The 26761-nt window shown below is 34.7% G+C and overlaps 1 protein-coding gene and 2 long non-coding RNA genes across 4 annotated transcripts in view; 2 read left to right on the top strand and 1 right to left on the bottom strand.

Moving 5' to 3' along the window:
- The window catches only part of LOC123673652 (SCY1-like protein 2), a 224692-nt gene that overhangs the window by 77150 nt on the left and 120781 nt on the right, over nucleotides 1–26761 (bottom strand). For both annotated transcript variants that reach the window (XM_045608245.1, XM_045608244.1), the window contains exons 8-9: nucleotides 10449–10594; nucleotides 4814–4967 (exon numbers count right to left, since the gene is read on the bottom strand). In XM_045608245.1, the coding sequence (XP_045464201.1) occupies nucleotides 4814–4967; nucleotides 10449–10594 (300 nt within the window). The remainder of the gene's footprint in view (nucleotides 1–4813; nucleotides 4968–10448; nucleotides 10595–26761) is intronic.
- On the top strand, nucleotides 22563–23527 carry LOC123673653. Its single transcript, XR_006746524.1, has 2 exons — nucleotides 22563–22718; nucleotides 23283–23527. It is a non-coding gene; the product is annotated as an uncharacterized LOC123673653 (long non-coding RNA).
- LOC123673660 lies at nucleotides 25759–26654 on the top strand. The gene is made up of 2 exons (XR_006746530.1): nucleotides 25759–25817; nucleotides 26381–26654. It is a non-coding gene; the product is annotated as an uncharacterized LOC123673660 (long non-coding RNA).

Genomic DNA, 26761 nt, shown 5'->3' on the forward strand with positions numbered 1-26761 from the left:
GCCATCAGGGGCATATTCTGAGAAAAATGAATACATAGTACAATCTACAATTTGGTATTATAATCATTTCGAAGTTATAGGACGTTTATTACTCTTATTATGTATTCTGATTTAAAATAACAGGTTTCAAGTTTTTTTTTGTGTTGATAGTGCCGAAAATATTTATAGTTCTACAAAAAACACTATATATAGTACTGAATTACGTCAAATATGTTAGCTGTTACTAATTGGTAGTTGATCATGATCAGAACGAGTTTTAATTTTTCTGTTTTTATTACAAAAAATTTGGTATTTGTCCTGTTTTATCGAACATCTGTCTAATCAGGTTGAATCTTCCCTAAAATGATAGATTTCAAAGTAAACAGATTTTATTTTTACTACACAGTAATAACAGGTGAGAATCTTCAGCATTCAGCATGTTGTATCTAATTAATAATGACCTGAAAAAGTAGTACCATATGAGATTCTTCAGCATTGACAAGTAGTGAGTTTCAAACTGATATAAACGTTTTGCTAGGCTTTGTTAAATTTGATGGGTTTATTATTTATATATTCTTCATCTAGGTAAATTTTTTTTTAAATAAATTTCATAAGTAATTATTACCGAAAACCAATTTCATATGCGACTTGAAAGCTTGGGAGTTCGTTATTAAGTTAAAAACGTACGACCTTAAAACTTTTACACACAGATAACTTCAGTGATGTATAAATATTACATATCATTAGGTAATTTCGAGTACAATTGGAATATTTAAAAATATATAGAGATTCTTATACGTCATCATTCATCTTATAAAGCATCTTTTGAGTATACAGATAATAGAATTCAACTATTACAATATCTCTTTTGAAATTTTTTCATAAGTGCAAAATGAAACAAAATTGATATATATTCGATTTATGCACACATATTTATGCACGTTTCTGATATGTTTCACATTTAACGTCGGTTATAGCTTCAAAATTATGCCTGAACACAGAGTTATTCCATTAGAAATATCCAAACACAAGGGATTAATGGAATGACTTGTTGGGAATATTATTGAACTTTTTTAGTTGGGAGAGTAATTGCACCTAATAGTAGTTGTAATATTTTTATTAAAATCGATTTTATGGAAGCATGAATAATAGCTCTTATGTATACTGCGTGGTATCTGATATTTTCCGTTCATTTCAAAACATTGTTTTCAATTTCTCTTCTTATATATTTATGAGATTATTGTACGAAATTCAAATTTTTCCAGTTCAATATAGGCAAATCATCTTTGACTCTAACTATTGTATGTTATAACATATGTATAGCATTGACAGCATGATATACCCAGAAACAAAGCTGAAAGTAGCCATTCCAGAATTGCACTAGATTCTTTTGTGGCTTGATATTTTTCTACGAGAATATTGGTTGTTGATTTTTACATCGAAATATGAAATCTGCAGCTGTTATGATTATTTTCATAATAATTAAAAGTCAATGTTTGAATTGTTTAGACCTCAGAAGATTTATCCTACTGGAATTGAGAATGTGGCAAGAACAAAGAAGACAAGTATGTGTGCTAAAAATAAATATGTAGTCAAGTTTTATTTAAAACGTATTGTATCATATTGAATGAATAATTTTGAATGATCCACAGTATTTGTCAATATAACATATCTGGAAATTAATTTTCCGTTTGTACCTACAGAACTACTTTACTACAAGATCACGTTTACAGAATAATTCTTGAGCATTTCGAACATGCAGTGCTTGTTAAGCAACACACTTAGGTACCACATCAGATTCACTCTTTCCAAAAATTCCCATTATTCTTCTGTTCTCGAGACTTTTCCTGAGCTGAACTTCCATGAGCCAGAGCATTTTCCCATCTGATTTGGACTGGGAAATTTACGGTCTGAGCTCACAAACATGTTTGCTTTTTCATGGTTGTAAATCGTAATTTCATTTATGTATGGTGCCATTTGTACTTGAAGGTTGTCGCTGTAAATCTTCGCAAAGTTAATTTCATGCTCCACAGAAAGGAATAACTGTTGGAAGGATGTCCATCAGGGTGAGGTGAGGATTGGATGCTGGGTTTATGACGGTTCTCGATGGAGTGAGCTGAAATTTCCTACATCCCTAGTTTCACGAGAAGTCGAAAAGTAAGGAGAGAATTATCGTTTTATGTCTTGTAGGACAGGGCGACAGGTGGCTGGAATTCGATGTCTCGTAAAGATATTTTGAGAACCCGAGAGTGATAAAAAATGATTGATACATCTTTTTTGGTTCATATATACTCGTACGGTTGTATATAAACAGAAGAATATGTATAAGTGAATTTGTCTTGAGTCGGCGAGAAGACTGCCAGATTAGCATTTTCTTAATAAAAAATTAGCTTTAATTTTCTACTTTTATAAAATCGGTCAATCGAAACGAGTTTCAATAAGAATGAAACATTCTAAAGGTATGTTCATATGTTAAAGAAAAAGTAGTCCAAATACATAAGAGGTTGGCCATAGCTTGTTGTGTATCCTATGACTGTTAGTTTTAGAGACAGAGAGTGATTCATTCAAAGTAAAAATTGAATTCAATAGACTGACATCCAGTTGCAGGTTTATTAAAATTTATTGCCCCATTATAATTGAATCCTCCATTGAACGGTGCAAGTAATCAAAAGGCACCTCTTAGTGGAGGATTTAAATTTTAATGACGGCATTGAATTACATTGAACGTTTCACGTTTCTGCAACTGAGTGTGAATTATTCATTTTTTCATGGCAATAACGACATTTCTCTAGAACTTGTAAAAAATATAGATTTTGAAGTCTAAAAGAAAAAACTCAATAACCAGAGTACTGCTCTGAAAATATTTAAATTACATAAATCGTTTTGAAGGGTTGTATGAAGTTAACGAACTTTCATAATTCCAACATGATCGAACTGCTTATTTTCAAGTTATGGGTATTACAAATTCAGGCCAACTTTCATGAATCACTCTGTATATCCGAAACTAACAGTCTTATGACACACAACAAGCTAGTTTTCTGAAAGAGCTACACTCAGGTTACACACTGTATACATAAGCACTGAATATTCCATTATTTATTCTTCTTGAACCTTATTTCTGTCAAAAGCTAAGAAAATAACTAAACAATAGAGATGAGCGATATTCCGCAAAGCGAATACAGAGCATGACGTGATACCAGTTGAAACAGATCACATATAGTTCCAGAATAATCACCGTCCATAATTCTCGCATATACCAGTTCTTCTTCTTGCAATCGTAAATTTTGAAGCCATATGTTCCTATTGCTTCGGAACATTTTTTCAACTAGCATAATTGCATATTTTTCATAACAGTATTTTTGCAGGACATGTTCAACCATAATACTTGCTACTTTGACAATTCCATATTTAGCATTTATTGTGATGATCCATGTAACTTATGAAAAATGAAAATTACTACTACTACTACAAAGAAATAATAACTACTGAATTATCGCCTATTTGGTGGTGACAAAAAAATTCGAATTTTATTATTTCTTCATTTTTTTAGTGTATGTACCGGGTTTTTCACTATAATTTGACCCCTCCTTTGACTTTGTTACTAAAAGGGGTACAAACAAATATTTCCTCCAAAAGTTTCACGAAATCGACTAGTGTTTTCTAAAATGATTTCACAAAATGAATAATATATACAGAGTGGGCAACATATTGATTACAACTTCATTTTTTCAAATGGAACACCCTGTATATTTTTCTATATTTGGCTAGCTCTTTTTACCCTGATTACGAATATATAACATATGTTTGATATATCTCTCTTATTCTGAGTACCAAAGTTTCAAATTTTAAGAATCACCTGGCAAGCTAAGGAGGTAATCAGTTTTCAAGTGAAAGGCTGCGATAAGTCAAAATGGCCTTTTTTAAGTTATCTCGTTGGCAACGATCTGTGACATACGTTTGTCATTGAATGAAACTGTTCATCGAATATGCACTACACAGAAGCGGAAAAATTTGAAATATTCTCACTTTATGTGAAGAACATTGGAAATAAGAACGCTACAAGGAGAGAATATTATATGGAGTTGTATCCTAATCATCCAATTCCAATATAGTGTGAAAAACGTATGTCATATCGTTGCCAACGAGATAACTCAAAAGAGGGCATTTTGAGTTATCGCAGCCTTCCACTTGAAAACTGATTACTGAGCATGCCAGGTGGTTATTAAAATTTGAAGCTCTGTGGTACTCAGAATAAGAGAGATAGACCAAACATATGTTATATATTCGTAATCAGGGAAATAAGAGCTAGTCAAATATAGAAAAATATACAGAGTGTTCCATTTGAAAAAATGAAGTTGCAATCAATATGTTGGCCACTCTGTATATTTTTCATTTTTTGAGATCATTTCAAAAAATACTAGTCGATTTCGTGAAACTTTTGTAGGAAAAATTTTTTTGTACCTCTTTTAATGACAAAGTTAAAGTGGGGGTCAAATTATGGTGAAAACCCGGTACGTTTAAATTTTAGAATATTATTTTCATTCGTTGTTCAAAATTATTCATATCCATATATGGATTTCACAAATCTGTTAATTCTGAAGAATAGACAACTTCGGCTAGCTCATTTTCCCTTGCTAGAAATAAACCAATTCTAGCTGTAGCTAAGAGCTAAGCTTTGGGTGATTCATACAAATATTGCTAACATGCACATCATGCAACGTAACCGAATCCGATACCTAAGCATTGATCACGTCACGCTTTAGTTTCACAACGTGATTTAGAAATCACGGTATCGCTCATCTCTACCAAACATTGTAGGAGTGCTTGAACTTACCTGAACTTGTATAGTGGTGCTTTCGAAGGCATTGTACAACATAGGAAGAACCTCTGTCCTTATGTCATCACGGGGGGTTTTCTCTAAAATAATATGTAAATGCTCCAGGAGAGTCACGGTCGCCTGAACTGTCTTTGGTGCGGAGAACACACTCCTGAAATATAATTAGAATATCACGGTGAATGGGGTAGATAGGATGAAACATGCATTTTGCGTACGTTGGATATTATTTGGGGGAACCGTGGAGCTATAAATATTTGGAACGGGAGGATTATTAATATCCAAGAGGGTGAATGAGAAATTCTACAATTTAAAGTCTTCTGGAGAAGAGGATAATAAGTGTGTGAATAAGTATTAGGTGTACAACTTTGCATAGATGGCTGTAGCGGTAAGTGATAGTTGAAATGAATAGATCGTAGATATCATATACAGGGTGACCACGACAAACCGAGGGAGAATGTAGATTAAAGGATAACCCACCTGCTATGACAAAATTCCCATTATAAAAGTCTTACCGTTTTCGAGATATTTTTTTTTTTTGAAAATAATGAATTTTTGCCCCTTTCAATAGTTTTGTCCTTACGGTTGGTACAATTTTACATCTTTTTGGTTAATTTTTTCAGTAAAATTTTGATGAAGAATGGTTTTAACGTTTACATTAAAAACATCCTCCGAACATTTTAAAGGGGGGCTATGAGAAATATTTTTATTGGAAATTTTGGTAGTGGATTATTTTGTCCATGAAGTTTAGCCCATCGTAGTGGAAAAAAAATGTACCGAGCTACTGCTGCACATTACACCAATAAATTGTCTATTTTATAGTGATTTCAAAGAGGTGTCACATAAGTCATTTGTTATTCAAAGAAAAAAGATATGGCTGTTTTTATCCAAATGGGTACGTTTCTGACTAAATCAAGTTTGTCAATTTTGTTAAGAAATCTTCGATATTGCATTACTTAGTGAACAATGGCAATTGTTTGTTTTATAATGGCAATTTTATCATAGCAGGTGGGTTATCCTTTGATCTACATTCTCCCTTGGTTTGACGTGGTCTTTACGGGACACCCTGTACATAAGCTTAAGTATTTTTAAACATAACGCCATCGAAATATTAGTCGATTTGTGTCTGCATCATAATGTTATTCTATATTAAACATGTCAGCTGACTAGCCAAATTCTCGTCCTTTGCGGGAGGTTTTAATTTCCTGCTTCAATATGGAGAAATCTGCGGCTGAGTCTCATTGAATGTTCTCAAATACCTAAGGTGAGGACGCTATTAGTGAAAAAACGTACCGAGAGTGGTTTCAACGCTTCAATAACGGTGATTTTGACGTCGAAGACCAGCATGGCATTGGAAGAGAGAAGGTTTTCGATGATGCAGAATTGGAGGCATTACTTGATCAAGACTCATGTCAAACGCAACAAGAATTGGTAGGATTATTGAGAGTGATGCAACAAGCCATTTCAAAACGCCTGAAAGTCATGGGAATGATTCAGAACAAGGAATTGGGTGTCGTACGAGTTGAAGCCCAGAGATGTTGAACGGCGTTTATTTGCAGCTGCTGGCAAGGCAAAGACGGAAGAGATTTCTGCATCGCATGCTGACTGGACACAAAAAATGGGTTCATTCCGATAATTCCAAGCGCAGAAAATCGACTGCCAAACCAAATATTCATGGTTCCAAGGTCATGTTCAGTATTTGGTGGAGTATTATGCGTTGTTGAACTGGTTATCGTGCGCAATTGATGCGTTTGAGCTGAGAATTGAAGGACAATACAACGCTGCAATACAACGAGAGACATGATAATGCAATGGACTAGTTTAGTGATGTTGATAATACTATATTTGACACGATAGAATTAAAATATAGAGTAAAACTGATAAATCAGTGAAAAAATTTTGAAAATCGATCAGTTAATGTATGAGAAATAGATTATTTAAATTTACGTATTTTAGCGCGGAACGTCTTTGGTCTGTGACGTCACGGCTCTTGCCTGTGATCGCTACACCATAAATTACGTTTAAATACTTAGCCGCGCCAAGGCTTTCGCGCCGTTTGTAGTTGTACAGTGTAGTTTTAACTCGAGTTTTGTTTTTCTGTCACCATAATGGAAGAAGGCTTCGTAAAAGGACAAAGTAACAATTTGCCTAAAATAGATATATTCGCAGTGATGGAGTTTTTTTCTTCAAATCCATCTTATGTCAGTGCAGAAATAAAAGGAGTTAAACTTTTCAAGTAAGTATCTACTTTTGAGTTTGCTTTATCATGGTTCAACTTATAACGATGATTTATTTAAAAAACGTTTCATAAACAGTTTGTGGTTGAGTACTGGTTGTTGAAGTCTATCAATGGCAATACATATTTATGTGAGGAGTAAAAAGTAAAAAGAGAAAAAAGTAATTTATTTTTATGTATATAGTAAGTTATTTCAGCCATCGTGTAACGAACAAAACACGACACGAACGGCACAAGTGATTGTACACCAATGAATTCGTAAGCACTCTTCGAATACCAGTCGTCTAGTGTGTGACGTCACGACACTTACACGTACTATGAAATTATTCTTCCAAGCGCAACTTCAAAGTCCCATAACTTTTTCATTTCTAGAGATATTTCAATGATTCTTTCACATTTTTGTTTCATTTTACTTGAATTTTCAGAATTAATCCTTAACAAAAAAATGAAAACTAGTCCATTGTACAGCATGACATGCATGCATGACAGCATGCTCGATCCTCTCGAAGTGGAAAGTCCCAACCCACCCGCCGTTTTTTCAACGTGGGTTTCGTACGCTGCCCGAAAGATGGGAGAAAGTAGTGGCCAGCGATGTACAATATTTTGAATCATGAACGTATAACCAGGTTTTTACCATAAAGCCTCAAATTCCAGAAAAAAACGGCGAAAGCAAAATTTATGTCTATGTAAATGAAAAATTTACTTTTTATATGTATACTAGGTATTTTAGATAATTATCGATCTTTTATGGCTTAATCCCTTACTATATTAGGAAGAAATTTATAACAAATAAAACTGATTAACAATCAACTCACTTAGTCATCCGAATAATAAATTTATATACAAGGTCTTTGTGTTTATTTAGCTTACTGCTTGAACGCAACGTATAAGAGGAGCTCGTGGGATATTGTTAGTAGCCTGGATTTTGGGAATTTAGTCGCTGCGGAGCGTTTTTCGGGAGCGGATCACGCGTTGTGCATACGCGAATATGACAAAAATGGTAATTCTACAACTATAGCTCGAAGAAATTTTTCAATATTTATTTTTTCTACAAACGGTTCATTATATTTTCAATCGTTTTTTTTCTATTTATCTATTTTAGAAGACATCTTGTATTTATTAGGTGGATGTTATTATTTTAGCTTTCATTTGTTATTGTTATTAAATTTTGAATATGTACCTACTTGATAAGGATGAAAAGACTTTGATATTTCCTCACGATTTCTGTGTTATTCGAATTTTGAACTGGAACTGATCTCGAATGATGAGTTTGGACGAAATGATGACATGGTTCAATTCAATTCTGTCTGTACCTAAACACGTTAACTTTCAAATAGAAGATCCAAGAAAATTTTCCATTTAGATGAAAAATCACAATTTTACTCACAATATTATTTGATACACCCCCTAATAATATTCCTTCAATTTGAAAATTGCACAACAAACAGAAAGTTATTCAGGATTGAATCATATCAGATGATTGAAAAAAATTTTTTTTGAGAAATTTATTTTCACCCAATGTATAACCAATTAATTTGAAAAAATATTTTAGCATGCTACAAAATATCGAATAATCTCATGAAATCTATTTTCATCTTTCAAATAAGCCTAATTCTGCAGAAACGTCTAATAGCAGCTCGAATTTGGAACACCCTTCATATGAAATCTATAGGGAATGGTCGCCATTCACTGATGGATCGTAATTCAACCTTACCTCACTAATGTCGTCTATAGTTGTGTTTTATTTTCGGTCATAAAAAGTCTGATCATATACTCGAAAGTTACGAGACTTCGCAATCGATGAACCTGTCTGAGACGTCAGCATTCTGTAGGTACAGAATTCTTCTCACGTCTCAACTTCATCACCTGAGAGGAGGACTTATTTAGGGGAAAATACTCGAAACAGAGTTGGGAGACTCAGATCAAAAATGAAGAAAGCATCAACGTTAGTCAGCAGATTTTAAGCGCTTGTTCGAATTCGATTCGATGCAATTTTTTGAGGAAATTTCTTCATATACAAATTTGTCTATTTCGGTAAAAATTCTTTTCGAAAATTAATATATTTGCCAAGGAATTCTATATCCCACGACTATTTTGTTCTACCATATTTTTGCGTATTGGCATTTCTTCGATCATTCCTGCAAATAATCAAAAAAGTTCGAAACAAAACAGTCCATCTAGTAGTGTTAATATTTTTATCTAAGACTGCTTCACTTCGAAGATATTTGACCACTGAATCTGTTGCATTTGCGTTACGTAATTAAACTCATTACACAACTCAAATTTCATTACGTAATGCATTTTTACGCAGAAGAATCCAGACAATAAATGAATTTGTACCTAACCAGTAACTACCGTCTCTTCTATATAGGATGGAAGTCTTTCTGAATCACTAATTTCGATCAAACACATCAAATACCAGCTGAAAATTCAACTTGAAAGGCATTGTTTAATATCAAACTTGATAGATGTCAAGTGGTTGTCAATGTATTTGGATGATATCAATTATGATATTTTCAATTTAGTTTCACTAAACTTTACAACGTTTTGTTCATTTTTTGTTCATTGTAGGCAGTCGTAGATGAAACGTTGTGTAATACTTGTGTGATGCATCATTAATATATTCGTGTACTTACATAATATAACATAATAACTCGTGCTACACTCTTGTTTGCAACTTTACAACACTCATATTATAGTAATGATGCCTTTATCCCACTTGTATAGTAAATAAGTATTATTTGAAATTGACGTTAGTAAAAAGTAATTTATCAATCGCATCACGCAAGAAGCTTGAAATGTTTATACAGGGTTGAATATAATCCCTGTAGTGCCACAGGGATATTGGAAACCGTTAGAAATATAGGGTGACTTAAATTACAAATTTGCGTAGCTAGACTCGATATATTTGTAGAGTGTGATACATTGTTGAATTTGTAATTTTTTTCTTTATATTATTCTTTATTCTTTATATTATATGGCGTCCAAGAAAAAAAATACTATCGCATCTCTGAAACAATGGAAAACAGAAAAAATCTGACAACATCATTAGAATCCTATATTGAATAATGGCTACAAACCGAATTTCGTGAGGTTATCTTCAAAAATAAATGAGTTATACAGAAAAAAAATCTCGATTTTTAGTTTTCTCGAGATATCTCGGGAACCATTGGAGATATTTTGGATCTGTCAACACCAACAAACTAATCCCTAAATAAGGCAATTTTTTTGTAATTTAAGCCACCCAGTGCGGTTTTCCTAATCCCTGTAGTGCCCCTCTAAATAATTCTAACCCTGTGTACAGGAAGCTCCGAAAGTAAATTGTCTTACGTTAAACACGAATTCGAAATCCTAATAAACTAAAGGCCAAAAAGTAAAAAAGGGAGAGTGAGAACATACCTAAAGGACGGAAGTAATATTGTTTCGTACTCCTCTACTGTTGAGTCTTGTATCAAATATAACACTGGTTGTAGTACAGCTGCTAACACTTCTTGACTACGCATTTCTTGCTGCAACGAAGGCCAAATGTGTTGGTACCACATTTTCTGGAAACAAAAAAAGTTTTTTAAGTTAGTTGATGAATAGAACAACAGATATTCTTCATTTCAATGCATTGTCAATACTTGTATTTCCTACACGACTAAAGTGAGCAAAGAACGCGAAGATAGCCTCTATTAGCTTGTGGTTTTTCAGGCACGTATTATTTCTATCGGAGCCATTGTTAACACAAGAATGCATGTTGCTATGGGTAATGTTCGCAGAAGACGAAGCTTCGACCCAATTATTCTCTGAATTATTGGCATTGTGCAGAGATGGTAACAAAGACGCAAGAATGGAATTAGGTTTTCTTTTTCAGATTCTATTCCTAGAACTCCGGAGCCTTCTTAGTCGACATTTCATCAGGAAAATATCGCGAAATGACTTCGAATTGTTCTGGAGTCAGTTTGTCTCTGTGGGCGCTCTAATGTTAGAAATTTTACTTTGAGAACATGAAGAACATCAATTAGTAGCATCTCCAATAGATGCATGAATGAATGAGCGTTCACAAACTTTCGATCCTTGAATATTTAAGCTTTCATCCTTCAAATAGATCGCTGCATCATTATTAACAGGCGAATTGTCCCCGGTCTACCATAGTGAAACATATTTTTTTTGGCAAAATGGATTTTATTATTTAACATAGTCTCCTTCGAGGGCGAAACAGCAATTATAGTGATCTTCCAACTTTTCGATACCATTTTTCTAGTACGATTTGTCTTTCGCTCCAAAATATGCCTCAGCTTCGGCGATTACTTCTTCATTGACGCTAAATTTCTCAGCGAGCATTCTTTTGAGGTCTGAGAACAAGAAAAATTCGCTTGGGGCCAGATCTGGCGAATACGGAGGATGCAGAAGCAATTCGAAACCCAATTCATGCAATTTTGCCATTGTTTTCATTGATTGGTGACACGGCGCATTGTCTTGATGAAACAGCCCTTTTTTTCAAATGGGGCTGTTTTTTAACGATTTCATCCTCAAAACGATCCAATAACGCTATATAATGATCGCTGTTGATGGTCTGGCCCTTTTGGAGGTAATCAATGAATATTATACCTTGCGCATCCCAGAATACCTACTGATGCCATAATCATATTTTGTGTGACCTCAGGTGGGGACGTCGTTAAACACTTTAGGTCCAAGGATCATAAATGATCCTTTAAATAATATATTGTGTGGTTTGGGGACAATCAAGTTGAATTTGGTTATAGTTCTAGTTTCATAGTCGTGTTGAGAACTGGGCTTAGCATTGTTTCTTTTTGAATTGTTTTGTTTGGAGGAAAAGTTGCTTGATATCTAAAACTTGAGACAACGTGAACAATGCATCAGAGAGGGATTATAAATTCTTCTTTGAGGTAATCCTCAAAATCCACTTTTGAATGACCTCCAAGGTCTTGTGTGGTTGTAAGTGCCGCCCCAGACTATCACTCCATACCTTAGTTGAGATTCAACAAGGGTTTAATAATTGAATAAAAGATTTTTAAGTGACATTAACCTCGAGACATATTTGAATCTTGGTAATATGCTTCGAATTTTTTTTACTAATTTATGAACATGCAAATCCGACTTCATGAAAGAGTCTATGATAATACCCAGATATGAGATACTACCCGTAACTGGTATCTGAAATGAACAGACCCCAAGATCAACACGGATGGGCCGCAACACAGGGAAGCCAGAATCAGTGGATGCAAAGGCCATATATTTAGTTTTTGAAATATTCAGACTCAGCAGTCGAGAATACAACCATTGTTTAATTTTAACTATTCCCTTTTCAGCCTTCATGTAAACTCCCTGCCATGTAACATCAGTAAAGAGAATGACAGCGTCATCCGCAAAACATAGAGTCATTCGGGGTAACTGAGCGCAGTGGGTAAGTGTGCGCACTGCGTAAATCTCCAAAACGAAGAATGGGGGAAACAAGCTTAGTTTGGGTGAAACACAACTACCTCAGTGGCGAATTAGTTTTTACAAAACACAAAGCCGTACGAGGTTCCGTTAATTTCCTATTTCGAAATAACCGAATTTGCCCATTCAAACATTAGATTTCATCGTTTCCGCAAATCCTGTTACGTTTAAGATTATGTTTATGTCGTGGTAAGAACTATTGCATTCGATTGTTAGTGAATTCATCTGATTATTTGTGAAATAATTTTGAGGTTACGATTGTTTCCTCAAGTGGTAGCCGGTGTTATTCTTAATATGGCTGAGTGGGGAAAGTGTGCGCGGGTAAGTGTGCGCATCGTACACGTGCCCCAGTGATCTTTCATTTCACCTTTTTTCTGTACATCATTCCTTATTCTACAAAATAATCATGCCGCGCACAAATATAAGGAAAAATCCCGAACGAGTACCAGTGACAGAGAAACAAATAGCTAGAGCTGAAGAGCTTATTTGACTGAGAAACAGAAAAAGACGTGATGCGAGTCCTATATCTTCTAATATAAAAATATAATATGTATATATTCAAAATATAATAATAATACTTTCATTTGTATTGTTTGTGTGTTTCATTTAGGAATACGTCCGCACCTACACCACATGCGGTTACTTACCCCGTAAGGGTGCGCACATTTACCCGCAATACGCAACTCGAGTTTTTCTGTTTGATCGTTTGTTGCGAAAGGAAAAGTTTTGTATTTACCCGATTGTATTTCTCCATTTGTAGACCTGTAAATTCTCTATACGATAAACTCATTTTGATTAATCTTACTTCAGTATTTTAAAAGAAGTGCGACTCGAAAGGCAAAAGTGCGCACAGTTGACCCGAATGACTCTAATATTTCTCCTTCAGTTGGAATGTTCAGGAGGTTCTTAATACAGATATTAAATAACACCGGTCCAAGTATGGTCCCCTGCGGAATACCATATTCTACTTCTCGCATCTCACTAAAAAACCATCTATCCTTACAAAGTGTTGCCTCCCAGTCAGGCTTCTGCATCCACAGTATTCGCCAGATCTGGCTCCCAGCGACTTTTTCCTGTTCTCAAACCTCAAAAGAATGCTCGCTGGAAAGAAATTTAGCGCCAATAAAGAAGTGATCGCCGAAACTGAGGCCTATCTTGAAGCGCAAGACAAATCGTACTACAAAAATGGTATCGAAAAGTTGTAAGATCGCTATAATAGCTGCATCGTCCTCGAAGGCAACTATGTATGTTGAATAATAAAATCGAATTTTGCCAAAAAAAATGTGTTTTACTATGGTAGATCGGGGACTTTTCAATTGGCCTGTTAACTGGTGATATAACAATAACAATAACAATAATATTTATTAATCTCAAAAATTATTCACAACATCAAAATCAATGCAAACAAATAAAATAGAGACAAGTCATAAAAGAGCTTATTTTCTACAAAATGAAATAAACTCATCAACTGAATAAGGTTCACAATCCAAAATAAAATTGTAAATGCGCCTTCTAAACAAGGTTATATCTTCAACAACCTGTAATTGCTTAGGAAGCAAATTAAATAAACGCATGGCCATATAAAGTGGTCCCCTTTCAAACCTAGTAGTACTGTGAATAGGAAGAAGGAAAGGATAAACTTGACGAGTATTATTTTTATTGACATAGGGCAAAAAATAGTTTTTCCGTAACTTAAGGAAGATAAATAGGCGATAAATGTAAAGACCAAAGACAGTTTGGATTCCATTAGATCTGAAAACTCCGCGACAGGACTCACGAAAGCCCAACCTATTCATTATTCTCATCACTCTTTTCTGGATGAGAAAAATTTCATCGGCACCAGACGAACTGCCCCAAAAAATAATTCCATATGCCAGCACAGACTGGAAACTAGCAAAGTAGAGAGCTCTCACCACAGCACTCTCTAACTTGTCCCTCATCATGAAAATCAAGTACGCCGAAGAGTTGAGAGACTTCCCCAACTTAGACACCTGATGATCCCACCGCAGGTGTTTATCTAGAGCAACTCCCAGAAAATTTACAGAATCCTCCAATTTAATTTGACCGTTACTATGACACAAAAAAGGAGGATAGTTCTTCACCGACTGGCTGCCATAAAAGAAAATACCTTGAGTCTTGCTATGATTTAGAATAAGACCACTTTCATTACACCATCTATCAACAGACAAAACCGTATCCATTCCAGCCCTGCTACAGGACTCGACATCACCTGATATAATCAAAAAATTGCTGTCATCAGCATAAAGAATCGACTTACAATTAGCAGAGGTCTTAATATAACAAAGGGAATTCACAAAAACAATAAAAAGCAAAGGGCCCAGTACACTTCCCTGAGGAACGCCCCTAGTAAGAGATCGTTCCCCAGAGAAGTGAACTGCACCATCTAGAGTGAGGGCAACCCTCTGACGTCGATTGCTTAGGTAGCTCTCAACAAATTTCAAAGAGATATCCCTAATCCCACATAACTCCAGTCTAGCCAATAAGGTTCTATGCTCGATGGAATCAAAAGCCTTGGTCAAATCGAACATCAAAGCCAATGGAACTTCATCACTCTCAAGCGCCAAAAGAACAGAATTTAGCAACTCAAATAAAGCAGTCTCGGTACCTCTATCTTTCGTGAAACCATGCTGACTATCAGCAATAACATTAAATTTTCGAAAAAAACTGATGAGTCTGACGGCAAAAACCTTCTCAAATATCTTAGAAAAACTAATCTTACGTTCACATTATGGATTTTAAATCACACATTCGAACACCCAGATCTACTCGTTAATTTTCGAATTGTGTACTCCATCCAACAACTTGTGAACAATTTAACGACATCCAATAATGGTCTACTAAAACTAATCACCGAGTTTGTCTAACAGCCCGTGTAACGGTTGAGCAATTTATCTAGGAGTTACAAGAGAACTGTTTCCCGTCTTCAATGTAGTCACAACGGACGATTTCTATCGCTTTGCTCGTCAATCCTAATTCCCAACAAAGTGAACATCTCTCTCGTCCTAACTGATCTAATCAATCCAGAAAAATCCCGGCTTATCAAGCGTTAATGATTCGAACTCACGTTGGGACAAGTCCTTTTATACTTAGAGTAATTGGTCGAAAACATCTATCTGTTCACATCAGAACCTACAACATGTTAAAAGCTTTTGATGATATAAAAGAATACTAGCAACATTTCAGAATGTGAATCAGCGAATTTCAGAGATAATGTCTACATAATCTCAGTGATTATATCTATATAATCACTGAAATTTGCTGATTCACATTCTGAAATGGTGCTAGTATTTGTGGCGGCTTCTCATAAAGCTCCACATAGCAACAATAAAACACAGCTTTCGGTGGCCTAGAGGCTAAGAGTGTAGACTCACTCACCGAGATGCGACAAGTTGCCGGGTTCGAGTCCCGGCGGTTTCCGATAATAATAAATTCCCCAAGCGTCTGTGACACGGCACACACAAATATATCAAGGTCACACTGACGAGTCCGGTGTGTGTGCCAGGGACGAAACGCATAAGTAGGCATACGTGAAATTTATTTATTTATTTATTTATTTATTTATTTATTTCAACGGTACAACCATTTTACATGATAACGAAAAGAAATAAACAGTAATAAAACAAAGGAAAATAATACAGCTCAGCTGAAGGCCCAGAAAATATACAAAAAAAAAATATATTCATGAACATGAAACAGTTTTATTCAATTATTGAAATATCTTTTGATCGCGAATAGGGACTCATTCAACAAATCCAAACCCGATTCATTAGATGCTCTCATCGCCCTATCCACTGGGTTGTTATAGGAATAGTTCCTGGTATGAAACTCAGGTACAAGAAAATCTCTGTGACGCAAATTAACATGCACTGCATTGAAATTCAATCTTGCCAGTAGATAGGGGCAATCAATGAGGTCATTAAGGAGCTTATAAACAAACATTATCCCGAAATTTTTCCTTCGTTCCTGAAGAGTTTTCAAGGATAAGCCGGACATCAATAAACCATAGTCAATCTCACCAGACGGAATGCTCCGCTTATAACCTATCCATCTCAAAAACTTTTTCTGTACTTTCTCAATATTACCGATGTGAACCTGATAGTATGGTGACCAAACAGTAGAACAGTACTCCATAATGCTTCTGACGTTAGTTATATAAATATTTTTTAAAGCATCGATGTCATTAAAATCTTTTGTATTTCGTTTAACGAAACCCAGCATTCTGAAAGCCTTCCGAATGGTTAAGTTGATATGGTAAACAAAATCAAGCTTGGAATCGAAGTAGACTCCCAGATCCCTTATAACCTCTACCCTATCCAAAAATTGCCCCGAAATATAATAACTGAACTCAATTGGGGACCTACCTCGGAAGAAACGCATTACTTTACACTTATTTATGTTCAGTTTCATCTCGTTCTTATCACACCAACTCATCAATGAATCCAAGTCGGCTTGTATTAGTGAACAATCCGAATAGCTAGTAATCTCCCGAAATAGCTTCAGATCATCGGCAAAGAGTAGAAAAGAACAACATGAAAAAACCTTATATACATCATTAATAAACAATAAAAACAAAAGAGGAGACAGAGAAGAACCCTGAGGCAACCCAGATATTGCTTCAAACTCTCCAGAACAAACATCGAATATCTTCACCCTTAATTTGTTGCCCCTAATTCGGTCAACCAACCAACTCAATAACGGCCCTCTCACCCCGAGTGATTCGATTTTCAATTTGAAGATCCAATGGGCCACTCTATCATAGGCCTTAGAAAAGTCTGTATAAACGGAGTCCACTTGGTGCCCTTTCTCAAGCGCCCTACCCAACCTATCAACATAAACCAAAAGATTAGTGGTGGTAGATCTTCTTGAAACGAAACCATGCTGTTCGTTAATTATGATTTGCTTGAACATTGGAGTTAATTGAGATGTAACTATAGAGTCCAATACTTTGGGCAAATATGAAATTTTACAAATGGGTCTGTAGTTTTCTATGTCACTGCTATCCCCGGACTTAAAAACTGGTATAACAAAGCTGTGTTTCCAATACGAGGGGTACGCCCCCGATTCTAAAGACAATCTGAACAAGGACCAAATGGGAAACAAAAGTGAATCACTACAATTTTTCAAGAAAAGAGCGGATAAATTGTCAGGACCGGAATCAGTTCGATTCGAGAGCTACATATTCTTTATATCATCAAAAGCTTTAACATGCTGTAGGTTCTGATGTTGACAAAGCCAATCTTACAACGCAGTGTTTTAATATAGTAGACAATAATAATGTTCAAAAGTCTGGAAACGGTGAATTTATTTCGCGCACAGGTGGAAAATCGGAATTCTGATACTGGGGTCTTTAGTAATTTCGCCTGAGGAACCGAATGGGCTGGGCTCATCAGATTTTGGTCCCAAAAGGGCCTTATACGAGATATCAGGCCCAACTTTGAAATTTCAAATTCAAACCCATCTTTTTTATTGCAGATTCGGATTCGGCAGGAAATTTTACATCCGAATTGGTTGAAACCAAAATTTTTTCGTTCTTTTTGCCCCTATGCAGCGTTTTCTGTTCAAAAATCCGAGGGCGTTCATTCAGATTAGTAATTTATCATTGTTTTCGATTGTTTCTACGCCAAATTGAATATAAATTCTTTGGTATTGAAGCGAACTCCAAAAAAAATGTTCATAGCCTATTTATACAGGGTGAGAAAAAAAAACATGTATTTGTAGTCCAATTTCTTAACACCCTGTGGAACAGTTCGAGAAATATATACGTATTCAAGTAAAAGCCTGGAATCTTATGAACACTCCGAGTTCTGTTAAGGAACAGGCACGTACCGAATCATTATTCATTGAAAACGGAGCTATAAATGCTCAACGTTACAAAAAAGACTTTCCTCAGAAAGTTTTAGTTCTCTATGCTACATTTAGTGGAGATAACTTCATTTCAAAGCACGGCAATGCTAGATCGCATGTAGCAAATAGTGTTAACCAATATTTGGATTAGAATAGCCTGCATGTAGCCCGGATCTGAATCCGATTGAACATCTCTGGCATGAAATTCAAAGAAATATTGGTTGTCGTCCTATACTACCGGAAACACTTGACGAACTGCGTTTTTCGTTACAACCTGAATTTGATGCAATTCCTCAAGATCGCATTATTTGTCTTATCAATTCGATGTCTCGGTGATTGCGTGCAGTTATATCTGCTAGAGTTGGTCATATGAAATATTAAAAAATATCAATTATGTTTTTTTAATCAGTTCAAATTTCTGTTTCCTTTTTTCTTCAGTATTTAAAACATTAACAATTAAATTCCAGGTTTTTGTTTGAATACGTGTGTGTGTCAAAAGAAATCCAGATATCGAGGTAAAATAAAAACTGAAAGATGGTGAACTCGATAAATTTTCTGAACTGATCCACAGGGTGCTGAAAAATTGGACTACAAATACATGTTTTTTTTTTCACCCTGTATAAATTAGCTATTAACATTTCTGGAGAACTTTTCTGTTTCAATACCAAAGAATTTATCTTCAATTTGGCGTAGAAACGATTGAAATCGATAAAACTTTACTAAACTCCTTGTTTACGAGTTCCTGCAAAATACAAGGTGGCCGAATTTTTTTGCCGGCGAGTGTAGTTAGACTTTTTGAAAATCAAAATATTATAAAGGTTTAGTGAGTCTACAGGATCAATGATATTCCAAATATTTGGAATTATATTCCAAGATACAAATAAACCAAATATATCATAAAGATATATTATCGTGAAGGAATATACACAAAGATGTCAATTTTTTTATATTTATATCAAATATTTGCCCTTTTGAACGTTTTGGTAAAACCAATATTAACTGAGATAGCTATTGAGTAAAATATAAACAATCACCCTGTACATTGAATATATCATCAATTCTTTTACGAAAACCGCAAATTGAAAATAGTGTCATTCTACAATGAAGATTATCGTTTAAAGAAATTATTTGAAAACCCCATAAAAATCGGTGGTAGTAAGAGGAAGAATCTATAATTTCGTTTTGAATTGAATAGCCACGTGGTGGTATTCCCTCTGAACATACATATCAACCTTACAAACGATTATTTCAGATTGGCCATTGGGAAATTCAATCGTGAAATTAGACGGGTAAATTTTCATTCACGTCTTACAATATAGCGGCGAGGTCCTTCGAGCTGCCAGAACTGATTCCACTCTAATTATGTCGGTATGGCGAGGAAGGTTTCCAGATCGACATAATAAAACGGCCCAGATCTGCTCCAACAATGGAGCTTTTCCGAACAAAAGCGTCAAACAAAAGCTACGGGAAGAATGTATAAAATTGAACGGCTGCTCCTCAAACATCATTCGCTTCCTGTCATTTCGCCGCGTATGATTCAATTTTTCGCTCGCCTGTGCTCGCCCGGTCTGTGAGAATTTTCGCTACTAGGAGAAATTTTCCGGCAATCTTTCGCGCCAACAGCTATTATTACTTCACACTCGTCTTCGCTCTAGGGAGGCCTTCGGTATATAGGTGGATGTTCAATATTTAATGTTTTTCATCTCGGATTTCCAGCGAGCAAGAGCCGAAGATCATGAACCTGTTAGTCTTTTTTCCATTCGATAGGTTATAGAGGGCGTTTCAATAGGAGTCTAGGAGTTCATGTTTGAATAAAATTATAGTTTTCTGTAACTGCTCTGTTTACCGACTAGATCGCACTATCATTCAGTCACAATGTCCGTATTTCCAATTTTGGACTCGAAAATGAGGATCGTCTCATATAAAGTGTAGGCAAAAGAAATACATCATTTTTCCAATAGATGGTTTAGTTATTGCTTTCTCGCTTTGTATAAGTCTGATCGGGTACCATTAGCTCACGTTAGAAAGATGAGATTTCAAACTACAAAAACTTTTCTGACAGTTTTGTGATTATTTAGTTGACTCAGTTCTGTTTGAGCGAGAGTCCAAGAATGGACTCAAGAAGAAGCTCGATATATGGATACCACACGAGTTAAAGCAAAAAAACCTCATGGACCAAATTTCCATCTGCGAATCGCTGCTGAATCGCAACAAAATCGACCCATTTTCGAAGCGGTTGGCAACTGATGATGGAAAGTGGATCACCCGCGTCAACGTCAAGTGAAAACGGTCGTGGTCGAAACGCATTAAGTTCTTCCTAGCCAGGATTGACGGCAAGGAAGGTTTTATGTTTGGTTGGATTTGCGTGGAATTATCTACTATGAGCTGCTGCCCTATTAAACAACTGTTAACTCGGAACTTCACTGTCAACAATTGGACCTTCTGAAGGAAGCAATCACATAGATGCGGCCAAATTTGGCCAATAGGAGAGGAATTGTGTTCCATCAGGACAACGTCAGGTCACACACATCTGGGATCTTGTTCATCAATCTTATGGTCGGGACCTAGCACCAAGTGCTATCTGCCATCTGATTCTGTCCATAGCGAACAATTCTGCTGGTGGAAAATTCGCTTCAACAGAGGTTTGTGAAAAACGAATGTCCCAATTTTTCGCCAATAGGGACGAGGGTTTTTATGAGAAAAACATAATGATATTACCTTCAGAATATTAACAAGTTAAAAAATAAAACGGCGTATATTTGACCCTAATCGGATCATTCTAACTATGGTAATTGATGCCTGTTTTTTCATGCAAAAATAATGGATTTCTTTTCGCTACAACTTAGATCTCGAATCCGGCTTCAAATCCAATTTTTAACGGTCCTAGAGGTCGGCGTGAACACGCTAAGTCTCGAAGGGAAATACTCTTAGAAGATTGAAATTTGCAGGTTAGGTTCCGATCACGAATGTCGCCATTGAGTTTGTTAATGGGCAAAATCCGGCTAGAGGTTCCGTAAGTATGGTCGTTCAAAATTTGTTTGTTTTTGGTTCATTTAAAAACTTTCGATCCTGGTGATAAAATTTGATTTTGATTCACTATGGAAATTTGACACCTTGTGTAACATTCATTGAAATGAAGGCAAATCTTCGGCTAAAGATAGATGACTTGACGGAGATTTATACTAAATTCAAAATAAGAGAAATTCATTTCGATTTTTCTCTTTTCTTTCAATTGATTCATTTTTAATAAGTGGAAAATAAACACCAAGAACAAATGGTTTCGTCATTTCCAAATGATCAATGACAGTACAGGGTGTCCCAATTCGATGCACACTGAAAGTTTTTCGAGAGCGATAAGACTTGGAAAAAATCTTCAGGAACCTTCGATCTCTTTTATTAAAATAATAAGATGAAAAAACAGATCGAGATATCTTGGTTTGTTCTCAAGTTACGAGGCGTTTCTGAAAAAAGGTTGTTTCAAATATTTGGCTATATCTTGGTTTCTGTTCGAGATGTTCGAAAGAGTCTAAGAGAGAGTTTTTTCAGTAACTTTTATAGTTTATATGATACCTACTCATAATAGATCATATTGAAAAATTATTTATATCTACATCCAAATTTCAACTTCAACGGTTTTATGATAAAGTAAAAATTGGATATTCTTTTTTCAATATTCTTCTGGAATTTCATTTGGTTCTGCATACTCGATCAACATGAGATTATTATAGCACATTTAATCATAATATTTCAGTCTGATCACACCTGTTGTTTTGAATTTATTAGGGAAACGAAATTTCGAAATATTCATTAATGAATATACCTCATTCTAAATCACAATTGACACAGAAAATTCGAGTTAATTTCGTTGATCGTGCTTACCTACAGACAGACAGAATCTAGTTTTAAGACGGAAATGTCATCACTTAAATTATTTGATACCATTACCGAATAAAAAATCGAAAATTACTGTTATTGTTACTAAATGATATACCAATCAGTTCAATGAACGAGAGCTGATTAAGATGCGAAAATGCCTTTTTCGCCAAAAATATTCAGAAATAATTGCACTTGGATTGATGATTATCTACTTCGAAATGACAAATGAATAATTTAACTGCAATGATGCATATTCATGTACCTATTTCACATTGAAATCATATAAATATGCCCATTCACTCCTCATAAAATTAAGTCCGAATCACTCTTCTGATATTGATATTTCCAAATATTTTGAACAGAACCTAACAAAATATCCGAAAAAATGAAAACGACTGAAGTAATATTTATCTGTTTTGTCATTCTCTTTGTTTATTGCTCAGCTTCACCAATTATTTACGAACAATCTTCAACAGAAACAGGGTGAGTTGACATTATTCATTGAATCTTTGTATTATTACTTCAGATTTCAAAGATTTCGTTAAAACATGTCTCAATGACACTCATTCGAAAAAATCTAGTGATATACCTTCAAATAAAAAAAATAAAAATTTCTGCGAGCGCTAGAAACTAGTACTTCATTCGCATGCGTAAAGTTACAATTTTCCGCACGATGATAAGAAACACGTACTTTTTTCGCACTCTTATGAGTCTAGTCGAATTTCATCGATCTTTCATAATCAATAACCGTTTTGAGGTGAGTTAACACTTAACGACCCATTTGATAAATTTATCTGTATAAAATCAACCTCCATAAACCATATCATAATCACAATTTCATTTTCTCTTTTCATTTTTATTTATGGAAAATCATTGAATGAATTAAGATTTTTGGTTTTCATCTGATCAAGTATTCCATCGAAAAATGTAATTTCTAACTTGCGCAAAGAGTGCCTTTTCCAGACGTGAAATCTTTAAATGTATTCGCGTGTGGAAAAGTAGCATTTTGTGCACTGGTAGGGAAAATAACCTCTTTGTTATTTTAAGGAATATTCCTGGTGAAATGTATACGAGTTCTCCACGATACGAAGAAGAAAGTTTCTCTGGAAGAAGAGTATCTGGTCGTTTAGATCCAAAATTACTGGCGTCTCTAGCTGGATGAATGGCAGATTGCTCGATAGGTTATGGACTATTCTATAGGAGCCATAATATAGTTTTCTATGGATACTCATGAAATATGGAACATATTGATATAATCAATGGAATTATTTGAATAAAATATTCGAAAACAATGTAACAGTTTTTACCTTTTTTTTTCACAGAATAAGTCATTTCAATTCCAACAATTAGAATATATGAAAAAGAGATCTAAATCAAAGTTGGAACGTGGAAAAATTTTCATCACGCTATGAGGTGAATCCAGCATATGGTTCATCAACATTTTGTTGAGAGATTTAATAATAGAAAATCATTCAATATATACAGGGTGTTATCATGAACTGGAGTAACTGGACAAATATAGATAGTAGTGTAGATGATAAAAAAGAATCAATTTTGCTCCATGACATATAAACCGCTTTCGAAACAAAAGCGAGATACTGGGTGTTCAGTGGAGATTTGGTATAAGATTTATTATATAGGATCTTTGAAAAAACGGTTGTTTGTCACAAATAAGTATTTTTCGGTACTACATTCAAATATAATGTATAACTCTTAAAATTGGAAAACATATACTATTTTAATCAGCGGTTGCCAAATTGGATTCCATTAGCAGAATGTACAGAGTGTTCCAAATTTTATGCTCTGTGGGAACATCTCGAGAACAATATGAATCAGAGAAAATATCCTCAGTGCATTTCCATAAACATCTTGGCTTTCAGGATGAATTTTGTTGTAGCAGTAAAAGTCATATTCAGAATAAATATTCCAAGATAAAGGATTATTATAACTATCCCGACCGATGATGGGAAATGGTGCAATGGTAATAAAATTGATCAGAAAATATAGTGAAAATTATATTGGTTAATCTCACATAGTTTTTTTCGTTTTCCACCAACAATCTTTTCTTCAATAACACCGATCAAATTGCCACCTGACAGCACGCGTAGGTACTTCTATTTCGAGCAATGAAAGTAACCAAATCGACATATAAAATTTCGATAGACGGTCAACTAACGAACTGAGATTTATTGGAAAGGACTGGTAAGATAATAAACTCTCTGCACCCTAATGATTTTTTGAGTATTTGGAAATCTTTTGCAGTATATCTGTGGCAAGAGAATTCTGAGTACCAACATATTATAAAAAAATAAAACCATGAAATCTGTGCGAATCTGGTATATTCAAGTACGATTTAGTTCTTCAAGATGTCGCAGAATGAATGGATTAGTTACAGATATAGAGATAATATATTTAAGAGGAAGCTTCTCTTTACTTTTAACTGACAAGTTTCCTAGGGTTTGCTATCCTGAGATTTAGCGAGTTATCACTTGCATTGGGTAATATTTCATTTTAATTTCGTCCACAAAAAGAATAAAAATTGGTATAGTACTCTGTGTGTGAAGTGAAAGTAAACTAGGGTACCTTATATCAAATGGACAAAACTGATCAAGTTCATGCTAAGTTGTCATAGAACAAACTATCTGGACTTTATGACGTGACGAAGAACACTTCAAAGCTTTCTTTCACAAAATAAAAATTGGCTTAAAACACGTTTCATTCACAAAAAAAATTCTCACGGAAAAGGAAACTTCGCTTTCGAATATGGAACTGGCCCTTACAAGCATCATAGAAATCAAATATAGTGCCAAGTAAACATTCGGATATATTTACTTTATTTTGACAGTAAATAATGAACTCAAATAAATATGTATATAATCAAAATTTTAAGCTTTCCGTACTCCACAAATTTCTATTCCATATTCAAATATAATGTTCTTTTCGATCAAACCTATTGTTTCGAATTGTACAAAAAAACGAAATTTTCTACGGCCATATTTACCGAACCTCTAGTAGGATTTTGTAAATCAACAAATTACCGTCATTCTAAATCCCAAGCTTCCTTGAAATTTTCAAGTATTAGTTATTTTTGATGAGAGTTGAGTGTTTACGAACGGACAGAATCTATTTTTGGATGGATTCATAATCATTCAGTCGAACCCAACCATTTGACCATTCAACAGACATTGTTATACTCAATGATAGCTGATTGAGGAATCAGTTTAACGAACGAGAGCTGATAAAGATGCGATAATGCGTTTTTCGGCAAAAAATATTCACAAATAATTGCACTTGGGTTGATTATTATCTACTTCGAAATGAGAAATAAATAATTTAACTGCAATGATGCATATTCATGTATCTATTTCGCATCGAAATCATATAAATATGCCCATTCACACCCCATAAAATTCAGTCATAACCACTCTCCCGATATTGATATTTCCAAATATTTTGAACAGAACCTAACACTATATTCGAAATAATGAAAACGATTAAAGGGGTGTTTATCTGTTTTATGCTGCTCTTCGTTTATTGCTCAGCTTCACCAATTATTTACGAACAATCTTCAACAGAAACGGGGTGAGTTGACATTATTCATTGAATCTTTGTATTATTACTTCAGATTTCAAAGATTTCGATAAAACATGTCTCAATCACACTCATTCGAAAAAATCTTGTGATATACCTTCAAATAAAAAAATAAGAATTCCTGCGAGCGCTAGCAACTAGTACTTCATTCGCATGCGTAAAGTTACAATTTTCCGCATATTGTGAGAAACACGTACTTTATTCGCACTCTTATGAGTCTAGTCGAATTTCATCAATCTTTCATAATCAACAACCGTTTTGAGGTGAGTTGATACTGAACGATCCATTTGATAAACTAATCTTAATTAAATCAATTTCCATCAAACCGTATCATAATCACAATTTCATTTTCTCTTCTCATTTTTATTTATGGAAGATCATTGAATCAACTAAGATTTTTGGTTTTTATCTGATGAAGTACTCCATCGAAAAATGTTATTTCTCACTTGCGCAAAGAGTGCCTTCTCCTGAAGTAAAATATTCAAATGTATTCGCGTGTGGAAAAGTAGCATTTTGTGCACTGGTTGGGATAATAACCTCTTTGTTATTTTAAGGAACATTCCTGGTGAAATGTCTACGAGTTCTCCAAGATACAAAGACGAAAGTTTCTATGGAAGTAAAGTATTGGGTCGTATAAGTTCAGCAGCACTGGCGTCTCTAGGTGGATGAATAGCAGATTGCTTGATAGGACTATGATTATTTATCAGTCATAATATCTGGTCAAAATAATCGTGGAATAACTATGTTTTCTATTGATTCTCAATGTATATGGAACATATTGATATAACGAATGGAATTATTTGAATAAAATATTCGAAAACAATGTAACAGTTTTTACCTTTTTTTTCACAGAATAAGTCATTTCAATTCCAACAATAAGTATAAATGAAAAAGAGATCTAAATCAAAGTTGGAACGTGGAAACATTTTCATCAC

The sequence above is a fragment of the Harmonia axyridis genome, chromosome 2, assembly GCF_914767665.1.
Source record: "Harmonia axyridis chromosome 2, icHarAxyr1.1, whole genome shotgun sequence".
NCBI lineage: Eukaryota > Metazoa > Arthropoda > Insecta > Coleoptera > Coccinellidae > Harmonia > Harmonia axyridis.